The sequence below is a fragment of the Triplophysa dalaica genome, chromosome 6 (genome assembly GCF_015846415.1).
Source record: "Triplophysa dalaica isolate WHDGS20190420 chromosome 6, ASM1584641v1, whole genome shotgun sequence".
In the NCBI taxonomy this organism is placed as follows: Eukaryota; Metazoa; Chordata; class Actinopteri; order Cypriniformes; family Nemacheilidae; genus Triplophysa; species Triplophysa dalaica.
Window position 1 is genome coordinate 1,538,043 of NC_079547.1, and position 20,752 is coordinate 1,558,794.

Here is a 20,752-nt window from a genome sequence, read left to right on the forward strand (position 1 = left end):
TCGTTCGTCGATTAAATGTATTATACATTGATGAATTAAAGTGTACACATAGCAGAATTGACATTAGCCACAAATAACTTTAGAGAAACAAGTTTTTTACCTGTGACAAACAATTCAGATTCAGTTAAAACGCTCAAGATGTCGAGCTCAGGAGATCCTCTCGGTTCACACTCCTCGCAATGGCAGTCGAGAATAACAGGCAAACAAAATAATTCATAAAACACTTTTCCTAATCGAGATCGTTGAGTTTTCGCCATTTGCTCTGGATATCTGTTGGTCGCTGTTATATGTTGAATCGGTTGTGCTGTGAAGAGAAATGACAAATCTGTCTCTGCCTGTGGGTCTTAAAGACTTTCTGAGTGACGTAATAAAGGAGAACGCGTCATCTCTAGTAATTCATATAATAATAAGACGCCGTTTAAGTGTTTTGCCCGCGTTGCTATGGCACCGGGAACGTGACCTCTCTACATAATACAATCCAAATTGTTGGACAAAAGTTCAATTCATCTCAATAATCTCAACACTTTAAGAACTAATAGTATTTATACCATTTTATATATATTTATATTTTTATATATTTATATTTAATATTTATATATATTTATATTTATATATATTATTTAATATTTATATATTACTAATGGTAAATATAAAACAATGTCCCATTTAGAAAAAAGTTTAACACAATTTTAATAGTATTTTGTCCGCACACTGAGATCAACACACCCACAAAGTTCTTTAAAAACTTTAACTTTACATCTGCAGAGTGAAAAAAGTACAAAAGTGTCTTAAACAGACTCAAGAGCAAACATTTCACCTCATGATTTTGTCAATCCTGTGAGAATAATCAACAAACTCACTCTTTGGCAGACACAGCTACAGGGGTAATTGCTAAAGCCAGACTTTTGTTTTTATAATGGAGTACAAATAGAGAGAAAAAACACATTTAAATGTATAAAGTAATATAATAATTATATTTAAAAAATCTACATGTCAAATTTTTTAAAACCACTTACACAAAATAAAGTTGCTTATAACTTTGCAGACAGTGCCTGTTATGATACAAAGCAAGTTTTATTACACAAACGTGTGGCACAGATACAGCCAAATGACCGTTAAGTTATTTATTGGATATTTAATTACAATAATTGAGTTACATTCATCCTCACCCTCAACAACCACCCTGTTATCTTGACATTTACTGGTTTATAGAACCTGAAATCATAGGAAGCAGAACATCACTGTCCACAACAACACAGTTATAGTGGGAAAAATTACTTTATCTTTTATTTTTGTTCTGTTGAATATTGACATTTTGAAGAATGCAGGACAGCAGACAGTTCTGGGGCACTTTTGACTACCGTTATTTTTTTCCTACTATGGGAGTCAATCTGTCTGCTTATAAGCATTATTCCAAATATCTTTCTCTGTGTTCATCAGAACAAAGATCCCAACTACACATCATATCACTGTTGAATCCTGAAGCAAAACACTGAGACGCACAGATATAACATTCTGTCCAAACCATTATTTATTTAGACGTCAATGTCATGTTTAATCCAGAGCTTTATTGCCATTTATTAAAACGAATAAGTCAGTAAACAGTTTGAATATTCTTTGTATTCACCTCTTAGAAATAAAAATGACAGAAATCTCTCTCTGAGACACGGGTGAATGTACACGGCTTGACTCGGCAGAGTTAAACTGATCCGTATCTTCATGTTCAGATCCATGATATTCATGCAACATCTCACATGTCATCGTGTCAGTAAACAACAACAGTCCACAGCCATGACAGTTTCACAGAGTTTAAACACACAACAACACACAATCTGAAAGTCCTCATCTCTTATCCTCATTCAAACACACTTTGTTAATGTCACCGTCCTGTGAGTTATTCCACACATCATCCACATCACTCAGATCATCTTTGCTGCAAATACATAAAACAACATCAATAAAAGAAAACAAATCTCAACAGGCCGACAGCTTTGAAATGAGACTGGACGCTATTGCTGAATGATGATGTCATCATGATAAACATCCGTAACGCTTACAAGAGGCACTTTAAAATACTTCAGATGAGAAAAACATGACTTATGCTTATGTGTCACTATGAGCATCGACACCATTTCAAAAACACTTCAGGAACGTCTGAGCGAGTTCATAGAGAAACAACAACAAACAAACAAGCAGCATGAACCGTTTCTAAACTCAGATCAAAGTCTGTAAACAAACATTTCAATGGAATAAAGCAGAACTTCAACCCTGTCAGTCAGATCACAAATCTGTTTCTTATTCGAGAAGGACAACAGTCCAGATCTTGTGTTTATGAAACTCCATTATTGTGATAAATATTGTGTGTCTGAGGCAGTGTGCTGCTTGTGTTAAATGATGTAACACTATCAAGAAAAGTTGTTTAGTGTAGTGGTTTACTGTGAAGACGGAGGTAGATGGCTTACAGAACATTACAAATCAACTTCCCACATAAACGTTCAACATCAGAATGGCATCTGCTCTTAAATAAAAAAACACTGAATCGTTTAATACAGCGATGTAATGAAAGCATTTTAAAAAAACTCAATAAAGTGAATGAAGAAGACATGAAAACATCACAAGAAACAGATTCGTTTGAAACACAGAATAGAAATAAAACTCAAATCCACAGCCCTTGCACATGAACCGGAGCCTTTTCTGTGATGATGAGAGCTCAGCCAATAGCATCACCCCCCTCAGGACACGTGATCTGGACGCTGAACACGGCCGGTTCGCCACCCCGCTGTGATTGGCTGGGGTGTTTGTAAGTCAGATGGTTTTGGAGAGATTATGTGTATTATGTGACCTTCTCGTGCTGGATCTGATAGTAGCACGCCTGCGTGAAGAAGAGAGAGACTCGCTGCAGGTGTTGCTTATGGGTGTGTTCACAGTGCAGACGGTATAAATGCTTTATTTACCTTCAGTGTGGTAAACATGATTCCATGCTCTCCGTGTTGAACACAAGGATCCATCAGGTCCTCGATCAGACTGACCTCTGACCCCAGATTTCTGATCCTTAACAGAACAACAGCTGTGTCAAATATTATGTTCCCCAACATGTGTTTGTTTATTGAAGCTAAAGTACATACAGATAAGGACAGTTAAGTCATAACCATAAAAATACGTAAAGTTTAATGCTGTAAATTATGATTTTAAGAAGATATAGTTCTCAAATATTTATTTTTATATGCAAATTTCAACGCATCAATAAACTGTAAAAAGGTTTACATGAAAATTATTCTTATTTTTTTCTCTCTTTCGAATGTTTAAAGCAGAAAGTTTATTGATATTTATAAGTGCTGCATAAAAACGAATGGCGACTAATCGTTTGCAGAATAATAGGTTGTGTTTACATAAACTATGTTGGTGTACTGCGAGTAAAAACTATGTTTATACACTCACCTAAAGGATTATTAGGAACACCTGTTCAATTTCTCATTAATGCAATTATGGTGATGGTGTAATGGTGTGGGGGATGTTTTCTTGGCACACTTTAGGCCCCTTAGTGCCAATTGGGCATCGTTTAAATGCCACGGCCTACCTGAGCATTGTTTCTGACCATGTCCATCCCTTTATGACCACCATGTACCCAACCTCTGATGACTACTTCCAGCAGGATAATGCACCATGTCACAAAGCTCCAATCATTTCAAATTAATGTCTTGAACATGACAATAAGTTCACTGTACTAAAATGGCCCCCACAGTCACCAGATCTCAACCCTATAGAGCATCTTTGGGATGTGGTGGAACGGGAGCTTCGTGCATCCCACAAATCTCCATCAACTGCAAGATGCTATCCTATCAATATGGGCAAACATTTCTAAAGAATGGCTTCAGCACCTTGTTGAATCAATGCTACGTAGAATTAAGGCAGTTCTGAAGGTGAAAGGGGGTCAAACACAGTATTAGTATGGTGTTCCTAAAAATCCTTAGGTGAGTGTATAAATACAAATGCATGTACAATTTTAAGAAAAATATACTTTTGTAAATAATTCTTAAATATATACATGCATGTGTGTGTATTTATTTATACAAAATTATCATACTCTGTACACCAACAAAATTTATTTTGCAAACGATCCATCGCGAATAATCCTTTTGCGGCCCCAATATTAATTTAGCTTCCATACTGCTTTCTTAAATAGCCTGTGATCTTCGACTTACCGTGCACGCAAAACCACAAAGAGGAAGACAGGAAACAGGTCATCCATAGACCACAGGAAATCCTGTTTCAGGAGCGCGAGTACTTCCTGTGTGATCTCCTCAAAGGTCAGCTGGATGACCTGGAGCTTGTCTGAGGGGGTGAAAGTTGTGCTGGCAAAGACAAAGAAAACCCCATCGAAAGGTTTTACCAAAGAGAAATAACACAAAGAAGATCAGAGAAACATGATGTCAAGACAACTGTCAAACCTGATCTGCTGTATTGTCTCAACCGCCGCAGCAAAACAGGCGTCCTTAGTGCTTGAACAAACCTACACACACAAAAACAACTTCCTGTTTTAATATTAAATTAGGTTTTGTTCTGTCCTCCACTCAAGCTTGAGCAATACATCAATCACATTTGAGCTACGTTCACCTGCTGTTTTTCTCCATGTACAGTAACAGTCACAGGCCAGAATTTCCTACAAATGGAACAAATGTTAATAGATCATACAGGATGTGATGTGTGTCTGTGTGTGTGTTTCTGTTTGTGTGTCGGACTCACTGTTGCACACCGAGGAACGCGAGCAGCGCGAGGTCGGGCTGTTTGTTGAGTCTCAGGACACACTCCCAGTACACATCATCCTCCTTCTCTTTATCCAGTGCGTAGAGAGTGAAGAGAGGAGGATAGAGACGAGGCAGAAGAACCGGCAGCAGAAGAGCCGAGCTGCTCACCACACACCTGAAACACGACGGCAACACACGCTCGTCATGTCTCTACATCTCCCAACCAGCCATCTACCCATAATCCATCGCACATACCCAGGTTTAGGAGACTCCAGCTGTTTCCCAGCATTGCTTGGGCCGGTCTTCTCCTTTTTGGGCTCAGCCAGTGACCCTCCTTCATCCGGCAGATCGGGAAAGAGGAATCTAAACGCAAACACACAAATAAACCTTCATGGATCGATGGGAACGAAGTATCCGCCGTTGCCTCGCTGTGATGCGGACCGTCGCGCTTACCTGACCAGCTGGAAGATTTTGCTGAGATAAGACTTGATCTCATTGACGGCCTGGGGCAGTAATCTGCGATTGGCCCCGACACCAACGTACGTCATGCGGTATACCGAAACCAACGTTTCCACCAGACGACCCAGCGGATGAAGCGGGGTGTCGCACGCCTGAGGACAAACACGAGAAAAGAATCATATTAGAAATCAGCGACATCAGGAACTATACGGTGTATATTAACTCACCTTTACAAGATAGCGACGAATTGTGTTATAGACGTCTAAAGTCACAGGACCAACGTGTTGAGGGATGAACTCTAGACTCTCCAGCGTTTTGTGATGAGAGCGGGTCAGTAACTCTGGACTAAAACACACACACATATTCAAGCTTTAACAAAACTTCCTCTCTGCGAGTCCATCCCAGAATGCATTGCGACTCACGCACCTGTCTCTCTGCTGTCTTCTGTTAGCAGTGAGTGCTATTGCGATGTTATCCCACGCTGTACTGGTTTCAACCTGTCCGGGAGAATCACAACCCAGTCTGTGCCAGCACTCCACAAACACGGCCTTCCACTTCTCTTCCGAGTGAACCGCTAACCGTCCCAGTTTGCTGCCGACAAACACAATCATGTCGATCTTTCTGTGCACATTTAACATTCGAATGTGCTCAAAATAAGACGGAATCTTACAGTGAGTGAGTTTTGTCTTTGTCCGAGTCATACAAGCTGGGTTTGTAGTAAGAACCGGACATCTTCAGTCCGGTTCCCCAAACCCCGCTGAAGGAACCTTCAATGTAGTCTCCGTGAGGCATCGTCAACACGCCCTTCACAAAAAACAGACAATTAACTATTACTTATGTCCTGTGTGTAACAGTTTGTCAAAGTTGCATGAACATCAGTGATCACCTTTCCACTAAGAGTCCAATCCTCTGAGAACTCTCCCTCAAATGTGGTGTCGTCTTCTGAGAGCAACACACCGGTTCCCTTCAAGTGAAACACACTTACATCACGTTATCAATAATTTTGGTCTTAGGTTATAAGCCCTAAAAGAATTATCCATAAATGTGTTTATAGGATAGCCTCATGATACGATTATAATGAGATTTAGGCAATACTGCTACTAATTTTAACCTCTAAAACACAATACTTCAATCAATCATATTTCAGTTATAAATGTAGTAAAATATGATTTGAATCATAATAAGTAGACACATAAACATCGCACCTGATCAAAGTGTACATGTGACTCTCCATGAAAAACTCTCCACTAGCAGAACACAATATGTTTGTGTTTATCAGTGTCACATAACCTTGAAATATATCTATAGAAAGGTGTTCAAATAAAAGTATTCGTCATATGATTTACCCGCCCGCGGTAACTTGAGTATCTGCAGTGTTTACGAGCTTTACTATCTCAACCTTTCCATAGAATGACCAAATCCAGCGAAAGCTGCCCCTTATAGACCATTTCATCAGATGCAGTGTGTGTTTGACTGGTGTCTAATAATATATCAATTTATTTATATTTAATTAAATTTATGTTAATATTAATTGATTTTATTGTATAATTATTGTATTAAATGAACAACTTGTTGAATGGGTCCTGTAGTTATGTCGCATTTAAAGAAACAGCATGCTACATTAACATCTAGGGGTTGAGCTTGGTATCGCAGTCTAAATTCAAAATATTGGAGAGACAAGTTTAGCCAAGTAACGCTTCTTCTTGTTTTTTCTTTATTGTTATTAGAAATTATCTACAGCCACTCTATTGTTTGTGAATGTGTACTTGAAGTTAAGGGCGGCCCACACATGCGCCGTACTGTTTGTGTCGTCACTTCGAAACCGTCTATGGCCACAACACTATGTGACGTTCTCGACAATGAAACCACAGATATGTAAATTAGATTGGATTGCTTAGTACGTCATAACACCACGTGAAATATCTGTTTTCAATGCGAAAACAGGACCCAAGGCAAACATCCTGGTCAATAAAATGATTATTAAATTAAAGTTGTGAATTTCTTTGATGATTGAAGAGTAAGGCCGATTCACATTCCGCATCTTTTTCGCACATATCCGTTATTTTAAATGTAGACCCGCGCAAAAGGGGGCGTCGAGATGGAAATAGTTAAAACTTTTGGGAGTGTATAAAACAGCCTTTGTATTTGAAATGGAACTGGCAGCAGACTGACGGATGCTCCGCCCAAGCTGTCTAACATACGTCATTAAAGATGGATAGTCAGTACAGGACGGAAGTGCATTTTCAGATTTTAACTAAAGATTATGAGGGCACACAAATTTTAAAAAGGGAACATGTTTGTGTGAATCTCACCATCATCTTGTTGTTATTGAAAGCGCCTTCATAGTAGAGGCTGAACTGTGTAACAACGACTCCGTTTCCTTGACGCTGATCGTCAGCCCACATGCCCATGTATTTTTCTCCCCTAACACAACACACACGGTGACACTAATTACTGTGTATACGATATATTTAACCCATATAACCACAAGATATACCTGGTGATGTCATCAAATACTCCATAGCCAGACTTTTTGTCGTACTGCCATTGGCCGATGAAGACACTGGGGGAGGTGGAGTTTAACTTCCCGCTACGCAGCATCCCGTGACCGTGACGCATGTTGTCTTGAAACGAGCCCTCGTACACTTCACCTGAGGCGTACCTACGGCGAAAGCAATATAAAAGCATAAAATGTGATGTTACAACGAATAACAATGATACGGCTCAAGCCCATGCATAATTCTTATTATGAGAAACACCTGAATGTCCCAAAGCCGTGCATTTTGCCATCTTTCCACTGTCCCTGGTAATGATCACAGCTGTTCAGATTTTTGTTAGGTACAACATATTCTCCACAACTGCATGACAAGACAAACACGGTTTCAACATTTCCAGTTAACGAAAATCTGTAGTAAAAATAATCTCTCGAATAAACCTGCCACCAACCCGTCTTCAAGTCCGTTCTTGAACGTGCCGGTATACAGCCGTCCATCTGGCCACTTGACCACCCCCCTAGAACAAAGACAGCCAATCACCATCTTTACCTTTCGAGAAATTGTGAAAAGCTCTCAGAATTCCCTCGGTCACATCTCACCGCCCATGAGGTTTTCCGGAGACCCATCGGCCCTCGTACGTGGCCTCCTTGAGTCGACTGTCTTTGTAGAATGTATATGACGCTGTGCGGGAAATGGGCGGGTCTGCTCTCTGCGTCGCTCCTGTGGATGGAGGTATCCCATCATGCCCCAGTCCACTAAGAGCTTGCTCTACTGCCTGGTTTATGGAACGAAGCCACTTCGCCTGGAATCACGGGAAGAACGTCACTATTAAACCTGCGTTACAGGTCATTCAATGGAAAAAGTGAAAACTACCTTTTCAGCCTGAGATGAAGCCAGTAAAGCAAAACTCTCCTCAGGTGAGGTCAGCTTTAACCCATACCTGCACAACAACAACGTGTATTAATGCACAATCCAACGACACAGACAATTCATACACAAATGAACATGACACACTCACAGCCCAGCGTTATCCTCAGAAATAGGCTCCACCCACAGCGTAGCCAATGGGAAGACGTGATGAGTGGAAAACTGGGAGGAGTTAAAAAAGAAACGCAACTAATGCAAGAACATTAAATTGAAAAATGCATCACTTAATAAGTCAAGTTTTGTCTAAACACCTGTTCACACCAAGAATGAGATCTATAAAGATGAACTTGAATGTTTTGATTAGATTTTGATTGGCTGTCAGCCATTTTGTTAATTAGCTGGGAAAAATGACTCTAAAAGAGATGTTGTTACAGTTGTGGATACCCATATACTCTAAAATTTAGAACAACCTGTCCTTGGTATAAACGGGCCATGCTTAATCACAGTATCTCACAGAAGCGAGTACCCCTCAAATATCTCATTATATCCTATCATGCGACAACACTGAAGAAATAACACTTTGCTACAATGTAAAGAAGTGAGTGTACAGCTTGCATAACAGTGTTAATTGGCTGACCCCTCCAAATAACTCAACACACAGCCATTAATGTGTAAACCGCTAATGTGAGTACTGCCCAAAGTGAAAATGTCCAAATTGGGCCCAATTAGCAATTTTCCCTCCCCGGTGTCATGTGATTCGTTGGTGTTACAAGGTCTCAGGTGTGAATGGGGAGCAGGTGTGTTAATCTTGGTGTTATCGCTCAAATTCTCTCATACAGGTCAATAGAAGTTCAACATGGCAACTCATGGCATAGAGCTCTCTGAGGATCTGAAAATAAGAATTGTTGCTCAACATAAAAATGGATTTCATTTCTTCAGTGTTGTCACATGAAAAGATATAACAAAATATTTAGAAAACTGTGAGGGGTGTACTCACTTCCGTGAGATACTGTATATATATATATATATATGGAGTATATATATATATATATTTGAAATATTTAGAATAATTAAGTTAGAATATCAACTTAATTAAAAAATGCTTGTGACTTTGCATAAATATAACATGATTTCATAGGGCGTTTACATGTGTCATGTGTTGTAAAGCAACACAGACACACATGTAGCGACTAAAATTATATATCGATTGATGGTTTTTGCCCATGAAAGATGATCATCAGCATTGAAATTGTATTGCCTACAACACGAATGCATCGAAGGAATAAACCAACTGTGAATTGGTTTAATATAGTTATAAACATGAATTATTGTAGCATAAAATTGTAAACACTACATTTAAAATAAAAACATTCTTTCTCTTTTGGGAGAAAATGATGTTATACATTCATTTATGAACAGGGACAAACCAAACTCAAAGAGGGCAATAAGATTAACAAACATTGGCATAAATTAAAGGGATTATTATTTTGTTCACTGATACATTCATCAACACGAGATTCAGGATTAAACTAAACAACTACTGTTCAACATAACACCATCAAAATATATCTGATAAATGGTTTGCAAGCAGGAAGCCTTGGAATGTACCCGTCCAGATGTACTGTCACCACACAGAGACAAGCTTACAGAATCTCTTATCAACAATTACTTTCCTAGAGTAACTGACCACCGGCTACAGATGTTGACCATAAACCTCAAACTCTCTCTTTAACCACAAATATTCCTGCGGCTTTGGCCAAACATTACAGCTGCAGGGTTCATCCTCGGCACTAGGGGGCAGTATGCTATGGAAAATACTACACATTCGTACATCCCATACTTACAAAACTTTTATAGGGGACCATGCCCTACCAAAACAAACATAAACATCACTGTATCATCAGTCAGCGAATATATATATACAGCGAATAAAAAAGCAGATGTGAAATAATGATTTAAGAGCAGGTTATAAAAGCAAAAATGGACCTGAAATGGTGTTGTATGAAATAAATAGATCACAGACCTGTGCGTGCACGAGCGCGTCGTTGAAGAGGATGAACCAGTTGACTGAAAAACGGCCGGAGTTCTGAAGAGTCAAAGTTTTATTACTGCTCTCGCAGATAAGCCGACGAGACGGTTTGCGAAGAGAATCCTGAGGCGACAAAATGAGAAAAGAGGCTTTTTAACACACGAAACTGTGTTCACAATCACAGGACGGCCACGGAAATCAAAGTGTTTGCTCTGGACGTCTGAGCCGACTGCGAGACACAAGGTAACTCACGGTCATCTTCCCAGGAAAACTCTTCCAGAAGTGCAGCGTGAATTCTGCCTCCTTCCTCCTCCGATTTAGATGAAGATCCATCGACTCGTATTTCGAGTAGGAGTCTTGCAGCTTCTGATAATCCACAGAACCCTGCCATACACACAAAACCATGTCACATTAACAGTCCAGGACTAACAGTTAGCCACCGGACAGCGAAATAAAACAAAAAATCCCCTACTGCACCTTTAAATACATTTGTATGAGGATGATAAAAGGAACTCACCATCTCGTAGCAGGAAGACAGTTTGAGCAGCACTCGTCCGTATTCATGCAGGTGTTTGATGGGCAGGTAAAAGAGATGAGCCAGGACATCAGCTAAGGTCAAACCCTCTTCAGAACATTCAGTCAACCTCTGAACAACTTCTGCCCCCTTACCAAACACATCCCTGCAAACACAGATGAAGTAAAAAGTGTGCCAAAATTCAATCTTTAAACCTGCTAAAACTGAGATAGGATTGAAAATCATCCTGAAAGAATTTTGTGTTATGTTCACACTATTTTTATCCATACAATGAAGGTGGATGGGGACCAGAATCAAAACGGACAGACACAGGTCACCATTCACTTTCATTGTGTAGACAACAACAGCATAAACAACCAATTTTTTTCATCTTCTTTGTGCTCAACTGAAGAAAGACGATCACATCTGTTTAAAATCATATATCTTCAATATAGATATTATCAATATCTATCAATAGAATCAATATTTCACTAATCAAGTGCACCTGAACTCTTTATCTTTTAGCAAATAATCCTTTAGAATGGGGACGATTGTGCTTTGTGTCAGTTTATTGCCTATCAGAGGTACTTCACATACACAAAACTTACTGGCAGGGCTTAACAAGAGCCTGAAATCCTCCCATGACCAATAGATCACTCACCGCAGAGCAATACCTGCAAGAATGAAACAGGAGAGAATTATTACTCTGAGAAATAAACCAGCTGACTGTCAGAGGAGGTCCATACTTCAATTTATCCACTTTCACTACAAATATTCGTGGATGTAAAACAGTTCAACACTATACTTGAAAAATAAGAAATTGAGTTTTTACCTTCACTCTGAACCTCAGAATTAAATAAGCCATGTCTGTAACTGTCCCTTTAAGACTTCTATATAAAAATTGCTTTATGAAAAGTATGTATACTGTATACTTGCTCTGAATATGTGTCCAGGAACAGATGCGAGTCGTCAAGAAGTAAAAGACCTCGGACATCACGTGACCGCCTCACCAACGAAGTCAGAGACGCTGAGTTTTGTCCCGTGAGCTGTGACAGCCGACCTAATCGTCCAATCAGATTCTGCAGCAACCCTGCAGAGGACTGACCGAGGGCGGAGCTTAGCGAGTCTAAAGAGTAAAACAAATTTACGCATACTTTTTTTAAAGCTTTAGAAAAGATTACAATGCTTTTAAACATATGTGGGTGTTTATCCTAAACTGATAGCACATCTCTTTTATTTACTTTAAACGTTCTTCTTCTATTCTATCATGTCTAAAAATGGATGTAAGATGTAAACACTGATGCAGAGGTTTCATTTTCATTTATATTTTAATCTTACATTAATAATTAAATATTAAATGCAGTCATTAAACCTTTTGATTGGGTTATAAATGAAGAGTTTTGAAACTCTGTTTTAATGATAAATAGTAAACAGGATATTATAAAGACAATGTTTCTAAAGTCAGAAAAAAAAAAACTAAAGTGAGAAAAACTCACTAGAAAGATTCAAATATAAACAATTATTGAAACTATCAAGAGCAAAAAAAGCAGATAAACATTCTTTTTCTGGGGGACCACTTGCAACCTTCTGGAGGCCTCCTGTGGGTCCCTGGACCCCTGTTTGAAGACCCATGATATAAGCCATAATAATAACAAATTCTCTAAAACACAATACAAATATGATAATGTAATAAAAAACATGATTTAAAAAAAAATCAAACTCTTCAAATGTTTGTGTTACACTTGTTGTGTTCATGCAGGAAGTACTTCTGGACCAGCATTGAACCAGCGTTGTTTATGTCATCCAAAGAGGCTCATATGTGATATGCAGATGAAGGACTGAATGAAAGTTCAAAATGAAAGCAAATTAAACATCAGTAATATTATGTCTTACCCAGTTTAAGCAGAGGCTGAAGCAGAAGGTTCTTGATATTGCTGAGTTTGCAGTAGTATTTCCTCTCTGCGGCGGCCAGCTCGTGCAGACTGCTTTTAAAACCGATTACGTTACGATCTGCCAGCGCCGCGCATGTCTGTCCACCCGCGCACACGCTGCTCACGTAACCCAACTAGCACACACAGTGAATCTCATGTCAATATCAGTTATAGCGCAGTGATGATGATACACATCATTTATGACTGAGCGACTCGACTCCAGTTCTGGAGAAGAAGTTTGTAAAAAGGACTACAACATTACTTGAAAAAGGGTTTGATATAACATCTGCAGGACACCATTATTAATAATACATATTCAGTGTGAGACAACAGCACACGGCAGTACTGGAAATATATTTAGACTTCAGAAATGATGTTGATGATGAAGGTTTGCTCACATTCATACAGAAGGGAAGCAGCACAGGTTGTTGCGTGTATTTGCCCGTCTGCTCCTCCGATGTTTGCTCCGCCTCTTCTTTCACCTGCTGCCCACTGTAGTACAGGATTGGCTGGATGCAATCTCCATCAGCCAATAAGAGTGTGTGCTGTTGTCCCGCCCCTATGTCCCACACACGAATCCCTTCCGATAGCTGCGAACGGACAAAAAATGAAACATGAAACGTTTGAACTGGACATGGATGTTTAAAGAATAACTTTAAATGTGTGCCTTGGAATAATGAGGGAACGTGGTGGGTGATTCCATGTGTCCCAGTTGACCAGATGTGTTACAGCCCCAGGAAAGCACCTGTCCAACACAAAAACACACACATTACAGGGGAATCCGATGGAAATGACTCACATTTCTTCATAAAACTGCAAACATGTGTCACCTGTGATTGTGTGGTCAGAGCGAGAGAGTGATAAGCACCTGCGGCCACTCTCAACACCTCTTTACCATTTAAACCCTTAATGCAGACGGGCTGCGGTCTGGACAGGGAGAGAGAGAAAAGCATTTTGAGATTATAAGTATCTATGTCTTGAGCAGGACTGAGGTCCTCTCGCTTTTCTGTTAGTGGGAGGAGTCCAAACCTGGGGAGGACGTCTCCATGTCCAAGCTGGCCTTCTTGGCCCCGCCCCCAGCTCCACACTTCTGTCTGCAGGGAGGGCAGGTGGGCGTCGGCCTCAGGTATATCTCCTGATGTGAGCGCGACAGAACGGCCACGGGTACGACTCGTCCGCCGCAAAAGACGAGGAGACACTGAGAGAGAGATTCAGATAATGTATAAATCAGACATCACACACACGTACACAAAGGATTCACTATAATGTTCTCTCTGATGTAAGCAACGTGCACAGTTCAAACACAAAGATCTTTCACAAACTCACCACAAATCTATCGACAAAATCTATGCTTTTGTTGGGTAGCGACACATTTGTGTTTGAGTAACAAAATTGTATTTCATCTCAAATAGCACTCACATATAACCCTATGCTTTGGAAACCAAATATGTTTTTGAACCAGAACTGGAAAATGTTACGAATTCATTCAATTAGACATTCTGCACTCACACACACAGTCGCACCTTAAACAAAAACAGCTCAATAACAGATTCATTCTGAACTCAATGCAGGACGTTGTTGAATATCTATCTACTTGGTTATGCCACAAAAACAGACAGAAACATCAAAGAGAAGATTCAGATGAATGATTTAACAGCACAGTCAGAACCACAGTCGACAACGATCTCAACTTCAACACAAAGAGAAACACACACAGACCGCTGTCATGCTGAGTTATGGTCCATACCCACTGGGTCCATCTGTTACACAGGTGGAGGTGAAAAGAAGACGAGGAAAGGTGTGTGTGTGTTATCTTCAGCCTTCAGCTGATTTATGATTACAGACGTACACCCCAGCATGAGATGAGACCGGCACTCCCTGGATATCCCAGAGTCTCATAAACCAGAGAGACTTCAAACACACGAAACATCATCATCTCTAACCCAAAAAAGTGTAAAGAATTTATAAAACATGAAAAGCCCAGCAGCAGGTCTTCTGAGAAATCTGAGCAATTGACTATATTATATATTGAAAGGAAAAGTAAATGTGCTTATTAAAACAACATAACCATCTGACTGATTGTCTGTATAGGGGGATTTTCACATGTCGACAACAGCTACAGGTTATGTTTCCCATCAAAAAATCTAAGACATTTTACTTCTTATTCTACAGAAAATAATGTTTGTTTTAAGGAAATTGTTTTTGCATTTTAAAAGCGACAGTTCACCCCGAAAGTTATAAATCTGTCATCATTTACTCACCCTTTTCATTTTAAACCTTTATAGCTTTCTTTCTTCCGCAGAACACAAGAAGATATTTGGAAGAAAGTTGGTACCTGAACAGCACTGGATACCATTCACTTCTGTTGTACGAACACAAAACCAATGCAAGTGAAAGGGGGCCAGTTAGCAACATTCTTCATAATATCTTCTTTTCTGTTAGAGTAAACGATGACAGAATTTTCATTTTTGGGTGAACTATCCCTTTTACCACTAACTTTCCATACATTTAATAATGAACGTTATACAGATAATCTGATATTATTCATAGATTTTACCTTTAAAGAAACTTTTTAAATATCAAGAAAGTGTAATGCCTGTAGTTTTATGATATTCCTTAAATAGTTGTACACATAAGCTGTATATTAAAATATTTTATTATTAAAGTAATATTTAAAGTTTTGAGAAGAATCACTTTCCTTTATTTTTCTAGTATTACAATAATGAGACTTTGGGTGGAAAAACTAACATTAAAATGTCAAATGAAAACAGTTCCCTAATCTAAAATCAAAGCATTACACAGTGCGCAATGTCCCAGCACATACTGTATTTGGATTCTAGTTGCGACGTCACGCCATGAGATGGACAAGACATCCCTTTTTGTTGAAGTACGCAAAAACTTTCTTTAGTTGTTGGATTGGACGACAGCGAACTTCAGCCTCTACCTTATCTGTTACCATGGCAACAGCACTATGTGGAACGGAAGTCAACATGTGCCATCGACAAAAATCTGAGGAGCCACGGACTAACTGGCAAACGCTGGAGGTGTGGAGACCCTATTTGAACCGAATGAACCATGTCAGACCATGTGGTGCAGGATTATGTTTAAGCTCACACATCCATTCCTTTGTTTCTTAAAGCAAAATGACAGAACATACTCACTGCACTCTGCTAAGACCATTTCGTTTAAATATTGAGTTGAAAATTCACTAAAAGGATGAAGTTGTTAGTTATTAATACCCTCTCCAGCAGCACAACCCGTGCGTTAAAGTGACCAAGAAGAGAAACAAAGAAACTCTTTGACTTCATGCTAATGAGAACACAAGAACACAACATCACACGCCGACTTACAGAGATGGTACATCGAGTGCAAAAGAAGAACAGCATGTGTACCCTGAGAGAGCAAACCCGGCAGCGACAGGCGACGGCTAAGCTCCGCCTCTTCCTCTCGGATGTCCCCGAGGCTGGAGCTTTTCTTGCCATGCATGGGCTCTTCCAGACGGATTCTCTCTTCCGCTCGCTCGCGTCCTTCTCCGGGAGCCTGGAATTCAATGTCAGAACCCTGGTCATTGATCAAGTCCTGTCTGTCGTATCTCTTATTGATCTTTTTACTGATCCAAATGTCTCATTATGCAATTAATACAGGAACTGGAGAACGTCAACTTACCCAGTAACCAATCACTTTTCTCAGAGACATCGCCTCGTATGTAGATGCCACGCGCCCCCCCACTGCAGAGGCACACGACACAACCAAATTATTCAGTGCTGACCCCATCGGAGTCACGGACTGGGCGACGGGGATCAGGGGGTCAGGGGTGAAACACGCAGCGGGGTCACTGGAGACCTGAGATGAGACAGATATTAGCTGGACATTAGTGCCATCAGACAAAAAAAAACTTTTCTAAGAGAGTTGTACCAAACTATGATGCTACCAGTACATTACTATTTGGTTGCTAGAACATTGCCATGTGGTTGCTAGAATGTTTGGGATGGTGGCCAGCATTTTGTGAGCGTTCAAAGAGTGATATTCTGGTTATTTTCACTTCTTAAAATGACCACACTTGCCTCGTAAAACACAGCTATAAATGTCATCTCCGGTCAATCACAATTTGTGGCTGACAGACTGACCTGATCAGAGTAAACCGTGCTGGAGGTTTTGGGCGTGTGCTCTGCCAGAGTATGATCGGAAAGTCTCTTCAGATAAGCTCTGACTGCTTGCTCATCAGGGTAAGGGGAGGACTTCAACCCCATTCCTAAAATTGACCCGACTTGTGACCCTACAGCTATCCGACTCAAGGATGCCAGTTTCCGAGATTTCGACACAAACCTCTCCATTAGTGACCGGACCACCAAACTCATCCGAGTCCTTCACGGCCGGTTCTACAGGATCTTGATTAGACGCAGGAGAATGATTTTGAAGTTCAGTTGTAGGTGGAGTTGTAGATGAAGGAAAGGTGCCGGAAGTAGATTGTGGCATCTGGCTGGGATTGGAGGATACAGATTTGTTCTCTCCGCTCTCCGGTTCCACACCTAATGGACAGTGATGGCCGTCTGAGATGATGACATGGTCCTCCTTGTCCGTCATTGTGTAGAGCAGCTGATGGCAATGACCGCACTTGTCTACGGGGGGTTTCCGAAGTTCCTGCGGAGGAAGTGGACAGCGCACCAGAGCCAGGCTGTGAGAAGCCCCGCACGCCACCTGCAGCACGTGCTTTCCCGCCAGGCACTCCACCTTCTGAGGCTTCCAGACAGGAAAGGTTGATGTGTTCAAACCCAGCTGACACCCGCTGCCCCAGGCCCAGACTTCATGCTTGGCTGAAAGAGCAAGAGTGTGCTGGTCACCACACGCCACCTCCAGGATCTTGACCGGTGGAGAGGGTGTGGTCTCAGGCTCAACCACGCCCACAGGGGTGGGGTTAGGAATAACAGACAGACCGAACAGGCCACATTGGCCGTGAGCGTTATCTCCCCACATGTGTACGCCTCCATCTTCCGTTACGGCTCCACTGTGGGCGGAGCCAGCAGCTACAAAAATCACACGCTGTTCACTAAGCACCGCCTCCAATAGTGGCTCGGTCGACGCTGACGCTTGGTTTTGTTTCCATGGCAGTTCACCAAAGCTGTAGACCTGCCCTCCTATATAAAAATAAGAAAACATGTCAGAATGAAAAAGCATTTCTAAATAAACAAAATATCCAAAAACATCTAATGAAATTGAAATGGCTTAACGTTACAGTTCACTAAAAAATTCTCCCTCTTGTCATTTCCAAACCTGAATGATTGTTTTCATCTGTACAACACAAAAGAAGATATTTTGAAGAACGTTGATAACAACACTGGACTCTCTATTGACTTCAATTGAATACACACCAAAACCACATAGACATTTCTAAAAATATCTTCCTTTGGGTTCCACTGTAGAAAGAATAACATACAGGGTTTTGGGTTAGCTGTTTAACTTTTACTGTTGCCAAGATCTTATGAAAACTGAATTACCCATTTCAGTAGCCTATAACATTAGCTATTTGGCTATTAGTTAATATTAACCAATTTCTCAGAGCTAAGGAAAAAAATGAAAGCTTTATATTTTATACATTTTTCAACAAGGGAAACACCAGGAACGTACATTAAGAAAGTAAATATTATCAATCATTATATGTCAACCTTTAACATAGGGTTTATAAAATAGATAAGTACATTGTTTTGTTCTTGTGTAAATAATGAATGTATTACCCTCTACCAGCAGAACACCATGTTTAGACCCCAGGGCAGCCTGAAGCACCGGCCGGGAGAGCAGAGCTCTTTCTGGTGTGGTGCTGTAACAATATCCCCTCCATGTATGAAGCAAACCCGTCTCCAAAGATCCGTCCTCCTCACCAGAACTACAAACACACAACACACATACTCTAAGAGAACTCATGAGACAAAAAATACACAAACGCTGCACTGTTCTACATGTCCACAGGCCTCTCTCGGAGTCTCACCTCTTTTGTTTTTCCATCTTTAAACGTTCCCCATGTCACAGCTGGTGCATTTGGCACGTGTGATGTTAGACCTGCGAAAGAACAGGTGACATATGATTTTATACATTGAAATCAAATCAAACTGTAATACAAGACCCTTTTTATGAATACAGTACGCTGTGATGTCATGTGATTTTATATAAAAGAACAGCCCTGTGTTTTTAATTTGTTAGATTATATCTGATAAACCACTTTACCAAAACTAATCTAGCATGAAAAGTTTAAACAACATCAAAATGTCTGTCTGATGATGATCATGGTATTCATTAAAAATGTTAAAGGAATAGTTCACCAAAAAAAAGTAAACGCACCCTTATTATAAATCTGTATGATTTACGTTCTTCTTCAGAACACAGAAGAATGTTGGCATTCAAACAACACTGACCCCACTGACATTTCTCAAAATATCTTCCTTTTATGTTCCACAAAGAGTCAAATACAGGGTTTGAACAACATGAGGGTGATCAAATGATGACAGAATCTTTTTTTTGGCTATCCATCTAAAACACTATTTGTTCTTTTTTGAGGCCATGTTTGCTGTTTCCTAAAACTACAGTCAGTAAATGAGCTATAAGGTCATGTCAACTCCAGTATGTGTGGCATCATCTGAAATCTAACAGTGTAAACACACACACGTGTGTACACAACAGGGATCAAGGCCAAAGGTGATGTAAAGCTGTGATGAAATCATGAGCAGAACTCATAAACATAAAACATCATTTAAAAGAATCTGGGAGACTTTATAAGCACCTGCCATTGTATTATAATAGGTTAACATTATTGTAATCAATTATGTCTGATTTAAATAAACATGTGTGTGAAATGGGTTTGACTGGTCATGTTTATATGACTTGCATATATTAACAACGACATATATTTCTCGATGGATATAATCGATCTGATGTGAAACTGAAAACATATCTGATCAGCGATGACGAACCCAAAGAAACCGCCGGAAGCAAAAGACGGGAATTATTTGACAAAACCCACCACGCATTACGTTTCTTTAACGTGACCCGCACTGTACATTTTAGCTCTAATTCTCCTCATAAAATCTCGTTTCGTATCGTTCTGGGTGATGTCACCGATCCTTCATTCATTCTTACCTCAATGTCTCCGACGTAATACCTCACCAAGACGTCTCGGGAAATCATTTATTTCCAGATTTTAAAACACTTGATGGGAGATCTTACATATAGCAGATGGTCGCACACAGCAGATGATGATGGTACAGTAATAGCTGGTGTTGTTATGGTGTTGTCGATAAGCGCTTCGGTCGACGGAAAAGCAAGAGGGACAAACCAGAAGTCAATTTACGTATCCGCGTTTGCTATCCAGACAAGCAGGAGAGAATACTATAATTGTTTATGTTTATGACTGACTTTTTCCAAGAAAACGACTGATGACTAATCTCTTCACTTTTGGGACTCATCCCCCCCCCCCCACCAGGGACTCATCTAAAACCGCTGCTGTTCTTTCATTAGCGCCTAAAGTTTCAGGAGTCGCGTTCAGTTTCACACTCGTTCCGTTTTCTGACAACAGAAACTGAAATTATTTGAAATAGAACGTACTTTGGGGGTAAAATGCTGTACTTTTGGAAAGAAGCGAAACCGTTGTAAAATATCTAGTAAACTGCCGACCGACGCTAGGCGGAATCCAAATAGACGCGATGGCGTCATGAATATGCTAA

At 40.1% G+C, this 20,752-nt stretch overlaps 1 protein-coding gene across 1 annotated transcript; it reads right to left on the minus strand.

The window, feature by feature from the left end:
* Nucleotides 1-1,508: 1,508 nt before the first annotated feature.
* On the minus strand, nucleotides 1,509-20,710 carry als2b (alsin Rho guanine nucleotide exchange factor ALS2 b). The gene is made up of 37 exons (XM_056750378.1): nucleotides 20,169-20,710; nucleotides 19,024-19,094; nucleotides 18,773-18,945; nucleotides 17,316-18,175; nucleotides 17,168-17,278; nucleotides 16,707-16,883; nucleotides 16,391-16,580; nucleotides 14,070-14,238; nucleotides 13,871-13,967; nucleotides 13,708-13,785; nucleotides 13,439-13,630; nucleotides 13,003-13,174; nucleotides 12,046-12,235; nucleotides 11,718-11,783; nucleotides 11,113-11,275; nucleotides 10,848-10,979; nucleotides 10,590-10,718; nucleotides 10,411-10,434; nucleotides 8,718-8,788; nucleotides 8,573-8,639; nucleotides 8,299-8,501; nucleotides 8,151-8,216; nucleotides 7,964-8,062; nucleotides 7,702-7,866; nucleotides 7,517-7,628; nucleotides 6,091-6,168; nucleotides 5,875-6,008; nucleotides 5,631-5,795; nucleotides 5,432-5,549; nucleotides 5,199-5,356; nucleotides 5,001-5,108; nucleotides 4,744-4,920; nucleotides 4,615-4,660; nucleotides 4,449-4,510; nucleotides 4,203-4,352; nucleotides 2,955-3,051; nucleotides 1,509-2,872 (listed from the first exon to the last, which is right to left on the minus strand). The coding sequence occupies exons 2-37, from the start codon at nucleotides 19,038-19,040 to the stop codon at nucleotides 2,834-2,836; spliced, it is 5,055 nt and encodes a 1,684-aa protein (XP_056606356.1). The 5' UTR covers nucleotides 19,041-19,094; nucleotides 20,169-20,710; the 3' UTR covers nucleotides 1,509-2,833.
* Between the last annotated feature and the right edge of the window lie 42 nt (nucleotides 20,711-20,752).